Below are 18167 nucleotides of genomic sequence, written 5' to 3'. Positions count from 1 at the left end.
GAGCAGAGACCTGAGCTATGCTCTTGTCCTCTGAAACGTGCCTTCCTTGCTGACTTGCAGAACATACCACCACAGGTGCTTTTCACTCTCCCTGCTGAAGCTGTTTTGCTTTGTGTAAGCAGTTAAACACTCACTGGGTTAACGGGAGAAATTCCATAGCTGGTATTTAAAACCCTCCATGCTGCTCCTGGGCTTTCTTTTGCTTCTGCCAGTTTACGCTGAGGAGAGATGATGCCTCTGAGAAGGACAGCAGCAGCCTGGCTGACAGCCAGAGGGAAGGCTTGCTCCAGGAGTCTGGCTGGTGAAATTGTGCACCAGCCCTGCCAGGGGGAACAGAGCAGCTCATCCCTGAACTGTGCTGGGGACAGGCTGCGCAAGTATCCCACTCACCAAGCTTTAGGGCACACATTGCTCCTTGCCTGCTCTGTGGATCTGGCTCTGTGTTTCAAATAATGATGTCGTAAATGAGAGATGTTTGTGGCCAGGCACTCCCTCCAGTTAACTACAGGTCAAGGGAAAGTTATTAACGTGCAGCCCTGAGAGTAAAGTGGTTATTTTTTGTTTGAACCCTTATGCAGAAGCAGTGCATCCAAAGCTAAGGCATATTCATCTATTTTAATAGGCTTTCAGCTCCTGCAAAGACATGGATATTAGTATCAGAGGGAAAACGGAGACATTACATGAGGTCAAGGTGACCATACATAAGCATTAGATAACACATTAATTTAAAATGATAAATGAAATAGTTAAAGTATTTTAATGGTAAATTAAAGTGCAGACACTGACTGTTCCTTGTAGCGTGGGGCCTCTGAAACTGTGTGAATATTGCTGGCAGTCTGCATGCAGGGAAGGTACGAGGGGCAGAAGCAGGCACACAGGGAGAGGAGCTTTTTCACACCCAATTCAAAGACATGACAGTCCTGCTGTCCTTGTATGAACCAGTGTGGGCTGGGTGGGGTTATAAGCCAAAAAATGAGAAATAGATTGCTTTCCCAAAACAAGTGGCAAAAGACAAAGCTAAAAAACAATACAGTTACATATATGTTTTTAAAACATAATGACTCAGTTAACTGACAACAGCTGGATTCAAATAATTTTCTCTCCAATGTCTGTTTGTGGTGAATACCTAAGGAAGAAATTATGCAAGCTAATGACAGTTACAGGAGTATGACTTGTATTTAAGAGAGCTACTGCTTGGATGTCAGAGGTAGGAAACCAGTGCTCTGAAATATTAGCCATATGACTGTTTTATATTAACAACCATAGAGTCTGATTCTGCAAACCCTAAGCCATGTGAGAGTGGAACTACTCTCCTGAACACAGTATGTAACACGAGTACAGCGATATAGATTTAACATTCATAATTATCAGAGCCTTTGTCTATGTTATAATTTTAAATGTTTGATTTCCATTTTGGATTTTAAATATAGAAATGTACAGAGAAAAAGCATGCACATATTGGGGCAGAAACAGTGATTGTGTCTCACTGCAATAAAAATATTTTTTTTCCTTTTATATCTGTAGATTTATAAGCTTTCATTAAAAGAAAATCAAAACCTTGCTGTCAAAGATAGTTTTTGACTTTCCTTTTTAAAATTATTCAGAAAACCTGATGCCATATGATAGAACACATTAAAGAAAGTCAGTCTGTCTATTTTCCTTTCCTTTCCCTCCCTTTTTTTAGAAGTAATTTAAAATATGTGTGGTGTGTAAGAAAGTGTGCTGAAGTTTCATGTTTCAGGTAATCTTCTTTAAAATAATGGGAATCCAGATTGCATCAGTTAGTTTAAAAACTGCTATGCTATTGGTAGGGACAAAATGGGATTAGAGCCAAAATTTGACTGCGTTACTGCCAAAGTCTGTATCAGATTTAAGACACATGCTTCTGCAAGCTTCCATGAAGGCTGTGAAAAAAGTTTTAATACAGAGTTGGATTACAGCTCTCGAGCTCAAAACATTGGCCATTACGCTACCATCTTAAAAGCCTGCTGTAACACGGAGCACAGAATAGAGCAGATTTCTTACATTTTCTGGACCACAGATGGATTTTGAATGCTTCGCTGTGTCTTGATGGAAGATATATTAACTTCATTAACTGGAATCCATACCCGATCACTTGTGAGCGTGTATGTGTATACATACAGATATATATCTATTTAAACCCTTATCATGATTTTCTTTCAAGCGTATCTAAAATCTGTTCTAAGAAATTACATTCTCTAGATGAACTTACAATTGTTTTGAGCAGTAAAGAGCCAGATATTTACTCTCCGATGTTGGGATCTTTTGTGAGTTTATAAGAGAAATTCTGGAAGCTTTTCTTTTCTGGTGATAGAGAAATGCATTTCAAAACGGACGTTTCTGGTTGTATGATAACAACTGCGTAGTAACCTGTGGATTTTAAACATCAGAATGTACAAACCGTGGGCAACTGTGAATATTTTCATAGTTTCTTTTCTACATCTGCTGCAAGGATCTGACTATGAGAATGGATCTGTGAAGGTAGGTGATCTTTATTTACAGTCATTCTTAATAATCAAAATTGACAGAATTACATATATTTAATGTGCAAGGTTGTGGTCTTTTTGATGTTTTGGTACTTTTTTTTTTCCTTTTTGTGATGGTGTAGTTGCACAGTTGTTTAGCAGCCATAGAGGAAAAAAAATCTATAAAGTTAAACCCATATTTGCTATTTAATATTTTATGTCTTTAGTTATTAAGTACTTGTTTACTTTGTTCTTAAGTTAAACTTTTAGTGTCATTCATGCAAAATAAAAGCAAAATCTAAACAAAAATGCAAGTTAGAACATTTAGAATACTCGTTAAATATACTTTTTTATTTTAGGTATTTATAATTGCAGGGATTAGTATTCTGGTATTGAAAATTTTCCTCTAAAAACGTGCTTTCATCAGTTGTTTGCTTGTTTGCCAGAAATCAGAAAAATATTTTTCTTTTGTTTTTTTAGGAGATATTATCCAGGACTTTAAAATAAGCAGCAACTAGTAATAATAGAGCATGCTGCCTGGGAATTAGCCTTTCTTCTGAATATAATACATGCAACAAAATTTAAGCTGAAGCCTCACCTTGCGAGTAGGATTTTTCAGATCTGACTTTCTGAGACAATGTGAGACCATCCAGGACAATCATTTAGAAAAATCAGAACAACAACTGCAACAACTTTCTACATGTGCATTGTGTCCAAAAATGATTAATTCAGTGTGTGGTCCAGAACAAATTATTGTTTTTCACTAACAGAGCAAAACAAGCTAATACTTTCGTTTTCACTTCAGAAAACCTCCTGCTTGCAAGAGATGACTACACACTAGCCTGTGAACTGCACTGCATACTGACCTGTGTTTTGGAAAAGAAATGCTAGGTTATGTGCTTAATTGCAGGCTGCTGTTGCCAGCACAAGAAGTTAGCAGTGGTGAGCAATGTGTGCCTCAGGATGACTGATGACTAACCCCTTCCTTTGCCTCCTCCCCATTCACAAGCTTTTAATTTACAACCTCAGTAATCAGTTCTTTGACCAGAGTAATCAGCCTTGTATACATTACCTTTATGCACTGCATGATAAAGGACTGGTTTCTTACATGCAGGAATCAGTTTATTTAAACCAGAAAGCGCTTTCTAATATAGAATACTTACTGTTGATAGTATTGGCAGTGGTGATAATTCTGTCCGCATGTGGGAAACAAGTTTATTCGGCATAGTAGCACACTGCTAGTTAGTCCTTTAATTAAATGCTGAAACCATATCCACTTTGCCTAGAAAAAATACAAGAGCTCTTCTTGCTAATTTAGACTGGGTTTTAGTTTATTGACTGTGATAGGATTGTCTGTCCAACATCCAGAGCTGTAATTCTTTTCATTGAAATTTGGCTACCCCAGCTTAGCCACAGCGTACTGTACATAATGACAAATCACTGTTAGCTTCCAAGATTATCCTAAAGGTATTGTGTAGATCACACTAAAAAGGGCTGTGTTTCACATGCATTGGTTACTGATTGTCACAAGGAAAGGACTGGTTTTCCACTTGTTCTGGCTCTTTCTGTGTAGAGATTTTTGGCTAAGCTGTTGATTAGTGTTCTTTTAATAGTTTACATGGTATGTTAGATGTCTGGTCATGCTAAAGCATGTATGACCTGTGGGCTTTTGTGTGCGTACGTATGTGGATATACCCCACAAAAAGTCCTTCATGTTACAGCATTAATGGTACACAGGGTTATGCCTGTTCTTACCATTTGCACCTCAAATTGCACTTGCAGAACACAGGAGAGATGTATTGCATTCACCTACCTTATCTTATATTTTTAAGGTTCTGTAAGATCAATGGCAGTATTGCCTGGATAAAAACCACAAGGTCGGGGTGCAGGTAATACGCAGCTAACCAGACCCAGGAAGTGCGAACAACCAGCAGCCTGCCCCCCCCCGTTAGATGAGTTCAGGCAGCTGAGCTCTGCCCAGGACACCTGATGTTTTAATCCTGTTGATGGTTTAAAACATCAGGTGGTGTCAGAATGGTATTATGCAACAGTTTCGGGGGGCTAAGGATTTAAATACTTTCTTATACCCCTTTGGCAAGTATCCTAATTAATGCCATGAATTTTAAAAAGCTTATGTACAAGCTGCCGTGATACAGAAGTATCCCCGTTGTGCTTGGCTTTTCCCAAGTCTTCAGAAACCCCATCCTCTTCTGGGCACGGGAGTCCCTTTTCCCGATATGTGCACACCAAGGCTGGTTGTCCCCCGCCCATCACGCCCAGCTCCTTCCTCTCACCACTCCTGACCTGTTCCAACCCCAGCTTTTGATCCATGTTCCCTCACCTCCAGGACTCAGGGTCTCAGTTTCCCCACTGGGCTCCTGTTTGTGCTCTCCTTTCTACTTGCTTCCTCCTGGGTGGGGATGTCCTGCTTCTCTTTCAGACCCTCAGGAGGTCTGTCCAACTTCCTCAGAGACAGTCCTACTGGACCCTTTTCTCTCCAGTCATGTCTGACCACGGTCCCTGCTTCTCTCCTCCATCCCTAGCTTCTTGCTTTGTCTCTGTGGTCACAACTTCCCAGCTTTTTTATTTTTTTTTCCTGACCCCAGTTTCTAGTTCTGGTCTCCCCAGATGCTCTCAGCCTCCTTGGCCAGGTCTTGTCCTCTTCCACCAGTGTTCATCTCCTTCCCCCCTCCACAGGCAAATCTGGCAGCTTCCCTTCCTTGGTTGCCCGACTCCTGTGGCCTGAGATCTCCCAGCCCCATGGGCTGGACCTGCAGTGCCTTGCACCTATGTCCTGCTCCACTCCCAAATGCAGTGGGGTCAGCACAGGCCCCATGTGCTGAGCGTCTAGCTGCTAAACCCTGGCAGGTCTCTGCTGTTGCTTTCAGAGGTTTTTACGTTTGCATGGATTTTTGCAGAGACAGCAGTAGACACATCTGGGCCAATAAAGGTTCCTCAGGTGTCAAAACTTCACATTTGTGTTCCACAGAGGGGAAATGCCAGACGTTTGCAGAGATGAGATTGCCAGAAAATGTTTTTGCACGGATAAAGAAGGAGCTTCATCTTCAACTGCGGTCAAATCATTTTGACAGAGAAAGCAAAAAAAAATTATTCAAATAATTTTGAGGCAGACATCTGGCATGGAAAGTTTCAGCCTCAACATCTAACATCTGGCAGTGTTATAAACAACTGGAAAACAGTCTCATGATGGGGAGCAGTGGGCAGCCTCAGCTGGGAGAGAGCAGCCGCGCAGGTGTCAGGCAGGGCTCCTTAGCTGAAATCACGTCAAGGCTGGCAGGAAGCCTCTGCCTCGCACGCCAGTTGCTTGGTTCAGGATGCCAGCCTGACAGATGAAGTTCTCATTGAACAATTGGATTCCCACATGGGTCTTCTGAACTTTGAGCATTCCCCCCCACCCCTACCCCTCATCAGGAAGTGCTTTAAAAATTCCGTGTTGAATTTTTGTCCTGACAATCTCTTACGTTTTGGAACCCCTCAGCTAGGGAACCGCAAACTTTGCTGTCTGTTTTCCTGTCTCTCTCCCACACATTTTTCCTTTTCTAGAACAACGACAGATACAGACTACTTTTTTCCAGAATTTTTAAATTAGATGCAAAGAGCTATGTCCTATATTCATCAGAGGTAAGGTGAATTTTTTGCCAAGAAAAGCCAATGATCTGTCAGAGCTGTTTTTGCCTTCCAACACTACAACGGCCTCTCTAATGAGGCTGCAAGGTCTTGATCTCTAAGAATCTGAGTCTCATTGCTCCCTGCCCTATTCTGCCCCTTACGTTACTAATAAAGTGCTAGGGGGAGGGCAAGAGTAAGGGGCAACTGGTAATACCCAAATTATAACAGAATCACAGTCTTTTCTGTTTGCAGAGACCTTCTCCCCATGGTGCACCCTCCTTTGGTTCATTAGAGAGAAATCCACAGCTGATAGGCTGAGAGGTGTCACTGAACTAGAAATTTGCTTTCTGATCAGAAGACTGAGGGGTTTGATGTGTTTAGCCCAGGAGGTAAACATGGCTGCTGTCTGTTACATGCGCTCCTTTTCCACAGCTAAACCTGAAAAAGGTAGTAAAGAAGTAAAAACTTCTATACTAAACATCGATACAGCCTGGCGTGGTCATTTTTGCTCTAACACCTCTTCCTAGATTCAACAATCTTGTATTGCCACTGTGAGCTGGACAGAGGTGGATGCCACTTTCCAAACACAGCTGGTACATAGCCCTTGCCCACTGGTGAGAGTGAAAAAACACTTCCCCATGATCCTCAGGCCCTGGACCACCTAAGTGGAGAATGTCTTGCCCTTGGGAAGGCATCGAAATACTGGAGAGCCATCACACCATGAGTGAAAGGAATCAGGAAGCTCTTTGCATCTCTCCCTTCCTAGAGCCAGCTGCGGTCTGTCTGTGCAACAAAAACAGAGCTCTGCAAAGAAATCTGAGCAGCAGAGCTGGATATAAGCTTTTGTCTCTGTAATTAGCACTGACACTGTTTTTCAGACAGACCTGCAAAGCTCCTTAATAACTGCTTGCAAATGTGTGCTCCATTTCTAGGAAAGAGAGATTCTAATAAATTTTCTATCTCCTGTGATATCTTCCTGAAAGGTAACTCCTGAAAGTACAGAAAACTCCTCAGCAGCTAGAAAAAAAAGCAACTCTAAAGGTTGTTGAAAACAATTTTTCTGTTTAAGCTAGGCTTTTCATCCTTGCATCCAGCTTCCTTTCAAAGTTAGCAAACTTTTTTAAATGAAGATTATGAAGTTGTCATTTTCACAAGTATTTTATTATCCCAGCTTTTTCACTGCTGCTGTTAATTCTCTGTGATTACCATCTCTGATAGGCACGATGAGCCAAAAAGTGTGAAAATGTACTTGCTGCATTCCTGCAGAAATGATTGTGCTTTTCTTTCAGGAGTGGGAAGATATCAGGGAGGTTGTGAGGAAAGCCAATTTGTTCTGACTTATCTGCTACTGCCTTGACAAGGTACAGCAAAGGATAAAAGAACAATTCTGTACTGTTGCCATGCATCTGTCCTTGGCTCTTATCAATTTGGAAAGGGAACTTATAACACGCTGCTACTTTATCAAGAGCAGTTCTTGCTCATGAGAAAGAGCAAAAAAATCCCTCACAGCTGCTGATCCAGTCCAGTGCATCTCAGCTAGGACTGTAATGTCCAAGGATAGAGCAGGGCTCTCAAAAGTACATCAGGCTGTTTAATCAGACGCAGTGTTTGAGAAATTAATTCTAATAGTCAGCTGTTTGAAATGAAGACAGCAATACATAAACTTTGACATCAGTTGTGGCTCAAATCTAAAACTGTGAAAACAAGGGGAGGCAGGAAGGCAGGTTCAGAGGGCAGTGAACCAACTTTCTGTTAATTTGTGGTCTCAAGGAAACCAAAACAAGCAATCAGCTCCAGCTCAGTGAGTGTTGCTTGTCTCTATTTTCTGCAGCCTACTTGTGCTTTCTCCCTCACAGGCATTTGCATTCTTTCTAACCACTGATGTGGTAGTACTGATGCAGGCTCCCACAGGAAGCAAACAGTCTGCTGGAAAATGGAAAAAAGAGCTGGTGCAAACTGTGGCCTGTGAGACCTCTGCCGTTGTGTCTGCAAATATTGTTCTGATCAATACTGTCCCTACTCCAGACTAGATCTGAGTAAGGTTTACTTATGTCTTATCTCCTGTGGACACCATATTGGTATTTGGGAAAAATAAATAAGATATAGTTGTTGTAGGTGATTACTCATGTATTCTTATTCCCTTTAAAAATTTTCTACAGTAGCTTTTATAGTTATTTTATAGTAAATGAATAGGATCTATGTTGCTTTTAGACCTTTCTCTCGGAGCAAGTAATCCAGTTACAAAACTGGCCATTGATGTTCTTGGGCTGAGCTTTGAGATGTAGTTCCAAAATGACTGTATTGCTCAGCTTTTCTGGGGGAGGTGGGGGAGATGTCCTGAGATATTTTGCTGCAGGGAAGTAAATCTAATATGATACCTTTCCTACAGAAACCCTTATTCCTTAAGAATTCCTTTTTCCTCCCACTATGTGCCAGTCCCTTATCTACTTCTCCACCTGCTCCCTAACTCCCAGGATGTTTTGCAAATCTTCATAATTCTTGTTGGGATTTGAAGAATGGAGACAAAATGCTGTGTGCCCCCACTACAGCTGCAGAGACCTCATTTGCTGATGGGAAGGCCAAGCAGAATTTGCTCTTTTTTTTGATATCCTTGTGAAAGAGCTATATATGGGCTTCTGTATCAATGAATAGCAGAACAATTGAGCAGGGTATTTTAGTCTGCTCACATTAAGAAAAATTCAGCTTCCTGAAGGATATTTATATTTGCATATTTTTTCATATTACCCCCCCCCCCCCCCCCCCCGCCCCCCAATGTGACTTAAAGTGTGCGACCACTCAGCTAGTAGTAGAACGCCATCTAGGGTTCTTCCTGCTTCAGCAAAGTCACGCCAAGTACAAGGGACATACAGCTGAACACATGGGGTTTGGCAATCCAGCGTGAGTGCCACATGGGTTTGGAAAGGGGTGGCTGCTCTCCTTATTATCAGGATGTCAGGACGGCTTTGTCTGAGCCATGCTTGCAGGTGGGAAGCATGCTGGGTTATTTTTAAGAATTCATTGTCACCAACTGCAGCATGGTCGCTTTTTGTGTGCAGTTGGGGAAGGAATTCTATACGAGTCGGGTTGAATTGCAAAAAAAATTTGCATCATGTTACTGTATTTTATGTCACATTGCATGTAGAGCATGTGCCATACAAACAGGCAAAACTTTTCGCTTTAACTAGCAATGTGACTCAGAAACCATGTTAGGATACTTTCCTGAACTGTTAGGGAAATATTACTAAAGAAAAAATACAGTTCCAGGAAAATGTGTGCATGTGATCAGGGTAACATAAGTTCATTCAGTACTGGCAATGGCTTTGCTTTGTGAAGTGACATTTTGAAACCTGGCCATCCAATTGGGTAGTCACAGTTCCAAAACATTTATTAAAGTGTCTTGGGGCAACCCAGAAACCAATGAAAGCACTAACTGAAGGAACCTTCATCATATTTAAAAATATTTTCAGTGTTAAAAGCAAGCATAGTCATCTGATTTCATTCAGGTCTCTATTACTGAACCCTTCCAAAACCACTGTCTAAACCTCAGTGACTTCCAAAGAATGGACAAATATCAAAAGAAAGTGACTACAGTCTGGACACGCTCTTTGTAAACACATATAATATGCTATTTTTGACATGTGTACCCTGTCACAATATTAGACTAGCACTAACATCGTCTGTGATGGAGTAAGTGCTATGTAACGTTCCTAGCTGCGCATCACAGCTGCCTGACCAGATTGCAGCAATGCAAGATGATACAAACCAGCATGCAAGCAGAGAGTCAGAAGATGTCCTGTAAGACTCCCAACGCTGTCAGTAGATTTGGGATATATCAGTGAGTTGCCACCCTGGACATTTATGACAATCCATTTGTGTCCTTTCACAGACCAAGCAAATAGGCTTTGTTTGATCCACTGTAGGATGGACCTAAAGGTAAACTCTCCGTGTAGATGACTAGTCTTGAACAGGAAGAAATTCCATACTATAGCAGACCTACTCTTCCACTTGCCCATCCGGCTTTTTCATTACTGCCGACAGAATGATGCACAGTGAATGTTGTCACCTTCAGAATCACGCTTCAGCTGCTGTGAGGATGTTTCCCACAAGAGCCAAAAGACCTGGCTGGAGGAAGAAATATTAGTTTGATGGGAGTTACAGCTGATTCTCAAAATGTTTGCTGGCTAGAAGAAAGCCTCCCTTATTTTGCTGTAAAGACCTAGCTGGCTAAAAGTATATAGTTGTGAGAGGTATTTTGATAAAATATTGTCAGTCTCTGACTGCTTTGGATATGAAAAAGAATATGAACTATTCTGAGATTTATGCTTTCACAAAATCATGCACAATTCTGATAGTTTTAGTTCTTTGAATATTTTGGTTCATTCAAACCAAGAATAGAGCAACCACAATGTCTCATCTCTGAGTATTTTGATAATGTAAGCACGCTACTAAAGTGCAAGAGGTCCTATTTGTTTGCTGTGGCACAACCGAAGATCTATTCTAGTTCAAAAGGCCATTCAAAATATAAAGCAGCTGTTCTTTTGAAGTCATACGGTAGCTAATTTATTTGCTTGTGAAAACATGTCCTCTTCAGCTAAAGTAGAAATTGTTTTATCACCACCTTGACCACAAAGTTTAGGAAACTGTAATTAAGTCTCCTGTCTTCACTGGAAGTAAGGCTGGAGCCCAAGGAGAGAGACTTCCAGGATGGGGGGTCTGGTGGGAGATTTTTACCACACTGAACATCAAAGGTGGAGCAGCCTAGAAGTTGTTTCTCCTCCAGTTTTGGGTCTTGGCCAGATGATGTACTGACAAGGTTTTAGCAAAAGAGGCTTTCAAACATCACATCTGTATCAGTGAGAATTGTGGCAGCCTCAGGTAAATGTCCCCCTGTCAGCCTCTTGTCCCCTCATACCACACCCAGTCAAACTATAAGTTTTATTGTTTTATGTTCCTCCCAAACCCCCAAGTAACGTATCTGTCAGTCCTCCTTTCTGTGCTCTGGCAATTCTCCACTGCTTTTCTTACAGGACAGGCCTCTATGCAGTTTCTCCTTCAGCAGCCATGACACACAGGCCTTCAGGATGAAGCGGTGTGATCACAGTCGCCCTTTCCTGAGAGGATGCATGGCCAAGGCCAACACTCTTTAACCTTGGGGGCAGAAAGGGGAGAGGTTTTGCTTAAGCTGTGGGCGAGGGAAGCAAAAGGGTTTTTTTTTCCAATGCCTGCTCTTCAGTCCTTCAGCTTCTTCTGGGAAAGCAGGCACTTGTGAGGGTAGAGAGGTGACCTTCAGGCTTTCCACTCAGAGTAGCACTCCTTCTCGGCAGGCACAGCGGGAGTAGCTGTCTGGGCATTACAGCCAGGTGATGCACGTCTGACATGCATATTTTTGCTGGTGCGAGCTACATGGAACCTCCCTTCGATGCAGCTGCAGAAAATGCTGAAGTAGTGGGCACAGCTGAAAATATTAGCAGGCAAATCAAGGTATCAATTTTCTGAGGACGCTTTGAAAAGCAAAAAGTGCTGCCCTGGTACTTTGCCTCCAAGCCCCAAACCCCCAGCTTCTTTGACTATCATACACCAACTGCAACTGTAGGATTTCTCAACTGTAACACCATCCTTGTTAATTTTATATTTAAGGAAAGACTATAGAGGCCATTTCCAACCTCTTAAAGAAGAAATTCAGTCCAGTTGCATATTTTTGCTAGATACTTGCACAATATAGCTGTACACTTTCAATACAATTCTCATTGGAGAAAGCATCCTCTTAAAAAAGTGACAGCTGGAAATCTGCCTCACAGGGCCTAAACTTGCCCCCACCATAAGCAGCATTTCCCTCCAGGTTATTAATGGTGTAACTGATGATCCATCTTATTTTAGTATATATTGTTTAGTCTGGATAAGGCAGTGCACTGGGAAAGCCTAAATTTTTTACTAAGTATTAGAACAGAATTGAGTATTTGTTTAAACAGTCACCATTTGAAGGTGGAATGAAGTGCTGCATGCACCTGAAACCACCTATGCTTCTAATAATGACGGCAAAGACTGTCATGGTCACTCAAAAATCCCATGACAAGCCCATCTGTTTCATAGAATAATATTATTAGGAATTCAAAATATCTCATTGTTTTGTCTCTCTGTGGTCATGTTCACTATAATTAAAAATAGCTTATTTGTGCACTAATAATGCATAGATAATCATGCTTCCAGAGGGGATACAGTCAGGGATGAGACTTTGTATATCAGAAGTTCATAGCTGACAGGGAATCAAACTTCTGATTTTATTGGAACAGTTGAAATGTAGATGTTCTTTCTCTGCTCAGAAATGAAATACAATGGTGATGATAAAATTAATGCAAACTAGTATGTGTCAGATGAGGTAGAGTTAGACACCTCATGCTAGATGTTTATAGGGTGATGCAGTTCCTTGTTGTTAAGGCAGTAAGTCACTCCCTCAAGCCTGTCATTTTCAAGCTGCAGAAGATTCTCTCACTGTTTTATTACCCATTATGCAACACCCCAAGGATACAAGATTCTGTATTATATACAATATTTGTTATGATAAAATTTGGCAATGGCTAAGTCCCTGCTATCTCAAATTCATGGCCCATCACTCTGAGCAATATTTTCTGTTACTATACTCCTTTTGGATGAATGCCTTCCTCTGTTTTCTCTCATCTTTTACTTTGGCTGTAGACACCACATTAGGGATTGCCTCTGTTTTGTGTTTCTACTTGACTCCGTACTCCTAACAGCCACAATAATGCTAAAAATAGTACTAATAATGATGAAAATCCTCAAAAGGGGTTCCTCTTACTGTCGAAACTCCACACAAGCTTGCACTCTCATCAGGAAAATGGTCAAACAAGAGACCTTCAGACACCATGTAGATCTTCATTGGTTTTGCAATGGCAGGAGCTGCCCTGTTTTCCTGCCAAGAGAAAACAAGACTTTTCTACAGGAACTTCTTTATAGTTCCCTGGCCACACCTGCTCACAGTCTGTGTGCTGTGAGCCACAGGCTGAGCAACTAGTCCCTATGGCTCTGAGGCAGGGAATGAAGCACTTTCTTCTGACCAGACAGCTGCAATGCTGGCCTTCAGCCAGTCCAGGGTCCTTCAGACCATGGGGTGCAGTTGCAATTCCTGGTTGTTTGTATTTGTGTACCTGAGAAAAACTGACTGCTGTCCCTCATAAATTGCTTGTACTTTGGATAAGGAGAAGGGATTCAATCTCATTTGACTGCTCTCAGTTGAGTGGGATTCAGGAGTTAGTGACCTGCCAACTCCTCCTTCAGCATCAATGGAGAGAAAGAGGCAGTCTGGAGTCACAGTTTATCCAACAGACTTCAGAATTAGATGAACATGCACCCTATGGACCTATTTTTCTCTGTTAACTATAACAGGAGTCTCAGATAACTATTTCATATTTTCAGGCAAATAACCCATAGGATCAGATTTTCCTTATTTTTAATGATTGTGGGGTGGCCGGGAGCTGTAAGCAATCTACCTCTGCAAGATAAGTGCATAACCATGACCAGCTCATACACTGTTGTAAAAACACCTTGGAAAATGCATCACAGAAGAAAAGGGCGTCATTGTCAGGTGTAGCATGTATAGCAACAAACTTCCCTGGTATTTTCATGTGGCAATGAATCAACTACCTAGTATTTAAACTGGTTTGAGTCTAGTTCTGAGAATAGCCTTCCAGCAGCACAAAAATGGGGGGGATTCAACTTCTGGTTGCATCAAGCTTTCATCTTCTACATGACTTCTCTGGAACCTAATGCAGCTGCTACTGCTGCATTAAGCACAGAACACTCACACAAAGGTTCAAAATGTCCTCGCATGCTGCCAGAGTGCCCTCACTTTGCAATGAAACTACTTACACCCCCCCACCCCCCACCCCACCCCAATTAATTTTGAAAGATTTAACCTGAACTTAGCTTAAACATGTTTGGCCATGTTTGTGATATGTGGCATTAAAAGTCATCACTCTGTGTTATGCAGCTACAATCTGCTTTCCCTGGCAAGATAAAGCTGTTACCTTCTTTTTGTTGCTTCAGTGTCGAGAGGATGGATCACAAAAGAGTGCGAGGTTATTGAGAGGTTCCTTAATCATTTGTCCTGGCCCCAGACACAGTGATAATGTTGAAGATTTCCATTGGTGTTTATGCAGCACTTGCCACAATAGTATCTGTGACCCTAACTCAGAAAAACATTCCTCTTCAGAAGAGCCCTTACATGTGTTTAGCTTTAAGCAGAGGTTTAAGTGCCACTGTGGATAAAGACTGTGAGGGTGGGGCTTAAGGAAAGGGGACACCTGTGTAATCTTTCAGGATGTATGTCCTGGGTCTGTGGCTGTGCTTCAGTACAGTGAAATGCAATCAGGACTTTCCTCAGAGCAAAATATGGATTTTGATCAAGCTTTATTTTTGCCTCCTCAGGCACAAAACCCATTATTCACCATGCATCTGTTTTCTTAGATAAAAATACTGATAGTTGCTGATGGCCTTGGAAAGAATTAATTTTGGGTCCTAGGCATGTGTTTGTGCTATAGGTCCTCAAATAGATTTAGGACTTTAGTGAGCCTTTCTTTTACTATCATATTCTACACACCTTTCCTCCGTTGTTCAAAATACCTCCAGGAGATCCTGAAACACATTGTTAATGAAAAGACCATCTGTGTCAGGCTGGAAAGAGCGGCACATACAAAAAAAAGGAGTTCTGCAAACATGGGTTCTTCTGGCTGACTCAGACATCCGTTTGAAAAGGGTAGGGTACTTTTTCTTAGGCAAGAAATCTAGAAGCTTGTCAAGCATGGACAAAAGGTGCAAACTGCTGAGCTGCAGCACTGGGCAGGAGACTGTCAGTACTGACTCTTAAGACAAGGCCCAGTTTGAACAGTGCAGACTGGGTGTGCGATTGTGCATCTGTATGACATGATGCATAAGCCAAATATTTAAGTGGCGTCAGTAAACAGGGTAATGAACTCAGTGTCTGCTTTAAGCCAGGGTCCAAGGTGGGAAAGGCCACTGAACGTACCACCGCTTTTTCTCTTGTTCCTTTCCAATGCTAACTACTTTTAGGGGTTTTCTGGCATTTCAGATTCCTAGGAAGAAGATAGATAGCCCATTATGGTTTCTTTTGGAAGGACAGAAGTTCTAATTATCCAAAAATCACAATGCTAACCCACATTATCATTTCCTGATGTCGATGATGTTGCTCATAGCCCAAATAGAGGAAAACAGATACTCCTCTTTGAGTTGAAGAATAGTTTTGGAACATATGAAATGTCAATGTTACAAAAAAAATACAAATTCATTTAAATATGAATCTAATTTTTATCTCTGGATATTGGATTCATTCTTAGATAAGATACTTAGCAAAATGGTATTAAAAGCAGCAGTAAGCTGAAGAGATAAGAATGAAGTACTTAAACCTACTACTTTGATATCTGCTACTGATGAGCTCTACACAAACATTTCTTGTAGGCAATAGCCTCAAGTATTTGGTTGTCTACAGAGTGTACATTTACAGGTACTGAAAGTTTAGGACATTTGGAGTTTTCCAGTGATACGGCTCCACAGGTAATCTGTTCATTTTGGAAGCACGTAAAGGACATTACTCTGGCCCTTTGCCAACGGCTCCTTCTCTACTTTCTCTTTCAAGCCTTAATGTGTACTTTAAGCTTTCTGGAGCCAGAGATCAGCATTTTGCTACCTATGTGAACCATGCGAAGTGCAGTGAAGTCCTGCTCCACACCTAGGTTACAGCCATTAGAACAGCTCCCATAGTGGTGACAGCTCACCCCAGCTGACTACTAAAATTTGGGTCAATGTAAGGGAAGTAGAATGAGGCTATGGAGGGGAGAAAAATGTACGTTCTTCTGCACCAGGAGGCTGAACAGCTTAGCCTGAGGTAAGTTTCATTAGACTCCCACATGGCAAAATATGGGGAAAGGAGTTAAAAATAAAGATTAAAAGCACAGTGGTATCCAAGCAGTACAAGATGATGACAGCAGAGAGGAGAATGGGAGGGGAACTTGGAAGGCAGGCCTGTAGTTATCAGAGAAAGCCTAAAATAGGGGGGTATCTGAAAAGTGGGAAATAGCACGTGCAGCTGGCTACAGTCAGGAGAAGGAGACAGGTGGAAGCTCTGTTTCTCTAGCTTTTTGTGAGGAGCTGGTCTCCCAGAAATGTCAGTGGAGGTCTGACCTCTCTGTGCGCTTCCCCCTGCTCTGTGGCTGAGCAGGGAGCTCCACTCTTGTTCAAACACTGATTTTAACTGCTGTCCACTCCATATCACTATAAGAAGGGATGAAGTCCTTTATCATCACATGAGAGGTAGGTTTGGGACACTGTTAAACCTAACACCTTCCTCCAATTTCACATTGTGAAACATTAATTTTTCTGTGCAAAGCTGCACTCTTCTAAGTGGGACTTTTCAGTCAGTCTGTTTGTCTATATATAAACAGGGCTTGAACTTAAACTGCAATATATGAAAGAAGTCTCCACATCTGTGAGGTGCCAGCAGCCCTATGGGCACATCATCTATGGTATTATCTGAGAATGTATGAGGTTCTGTGTTTTCATTTGATACCATCCTTTCCAAAACAGGATAACTAGAAATTAATGGTTTGGAAAGATTCTGTGATGACACGTTATTCAGTGCTGCTATGTCATAGCAAGGAGGGTGCCTGACTGAAGTAGTTCAGTCTGTGGTGTCCAAGGCTGTAGAGCTGTGCCCACCTGGGGGGGCTGATGGACCTTCCACGCTCTTTTCATTTTTTAAGCTCTTAGTTTTGAATGCTTTTAAGTTGCGGATAGCTACCTCTATGGTCAAAGTGTATAAGGATGAGGGATGTCCTTCTGGATGCTGAACAGTCTGTCCATGCTGTAGCAAGTGTTTAGAAGAACATTTTAGTTTGAGAGCATTGTAGTAGTCTCAAAGGACTCAAACCAAACACATAAGGTGGTATTCATCGTTCCTGTTTTGGTGCTTAGGTAGAATGAAACAAAATTAGGTGCTTCTCTTCAGATGTTTTATACCCCAGATAGCTGTGGTGAGCTTTGTTTGACCAAAGATCTACCACACTGATACCTCTTGTGATCTTGTGAGCCCAGGTTTGCTGGGCAGCCAGTAGAAAGGCTTTCAAATGAATCATGCTCTGAAAGCATCTATATTTCTCTGCCCTGGCTATAGAGGAAGCTGAGAGTGACTAGCTCACAAACAAAGTAGATGTCCATGTTGTAAAAACCCACGGCTATTTGGGATTCAGCCCTCCATTAAAAGCTACCAGTGTTTTCCGCTCACCATTGTGTCCACACTGTAAAAACCTACAACTATTTGGGATTCAGCCCTCTGTTAAAAGCTAGCAGTGCTTTCAGCTCACTATCTTACCTAGTGTGAGCAGTGTTCAAAGGAAGAGACTCTGATTTGTCTCATGCTGTTGTTGTCACTGGAAAGGGCATCAAGAAATTCTGTACTGCATCAGGATTCCTCTGAAGAAGTTAGAAAACCAACTTTAAAACCGTTGCCTCCAAGAAGAAGTCAAATACAAGAAGGAAGACAATTATTCTGGCATTGTGATGGTAGGCAACTGGTGATCAGGTCAAACTGCAGAGCTTGGATAGGTGTTAGGAAACATGAAATGAATAGAAGCAAAAGATTAATTTCAGGGTTGAATAGCCCAGGCAATGCTGAGCGGGGCTGGAGCTGACAGAGATATGATAACTCTGTTCCAAGGACTCTGTGTGAGTTTTGGATGATCATGGTTCAGTAAATTAGGACACATTTCTGATGACTGCTGAGGGAATTCTGTAATGAGCACTGTTCCTTCCATTCCTTTAACCATTCTTGAATTTCTAATATATGAAGACCAGTAAAATTAGGAAAGCCCTGCACACATAGGCAGGCTTTGTCAATAACACTACTACTTGTCAATATCAGAAGTACATTTTTTTAATTTCCAGAATTCAAATCCTATTGGAGATGCACTTTTTGGTATAAAAATGACTTCTACTAATATAACTTCTCCTCCTTTCTATACAGTA

At 41.6% G+C, this 18167-nt stretch overlaps 1 protein-coding gene across 1 annotated transcript in view; it reads left to right on the top strand.

Moving 5' to 3' along the window:
- Positions 1–1850: 1850 nt before the first annotated feature.
- The window catches only part of VEGFD (vascular endothelial growth factor D), a 31124-nt gene continuing 14807 nt past the window's right edge, over positions 1851–18167 (top strand). The window contains exon 1 of the mRNA XM_005231928.4: positions 1851–2502. Coding sequence (XP_005231985.1) covers positions 2413–2502 — 90 coding nt within the window. The 5' untranslated portion in view covers positions 1851–2412. The remainder of the gene's footprint in view (positions 2503–18167) is intronic.

This window comes from Falco peregrinus, chromosome 4, assembly GCF_023634155.1.
Source record: "Falco peregrinus isolate bFalPer1 chromosome 4, bFalPer1.pri, whole genome shotgun sequence".
NCBI classification, from domain to species: Eukaryota; Metazoa; Chordata; class Aves; order Falconiformes; family Falconidae; genus Falco; species Falco peregrinus.
This window is presented reverse-complemented; position numbering and strand designations above follow the sequence as displayed.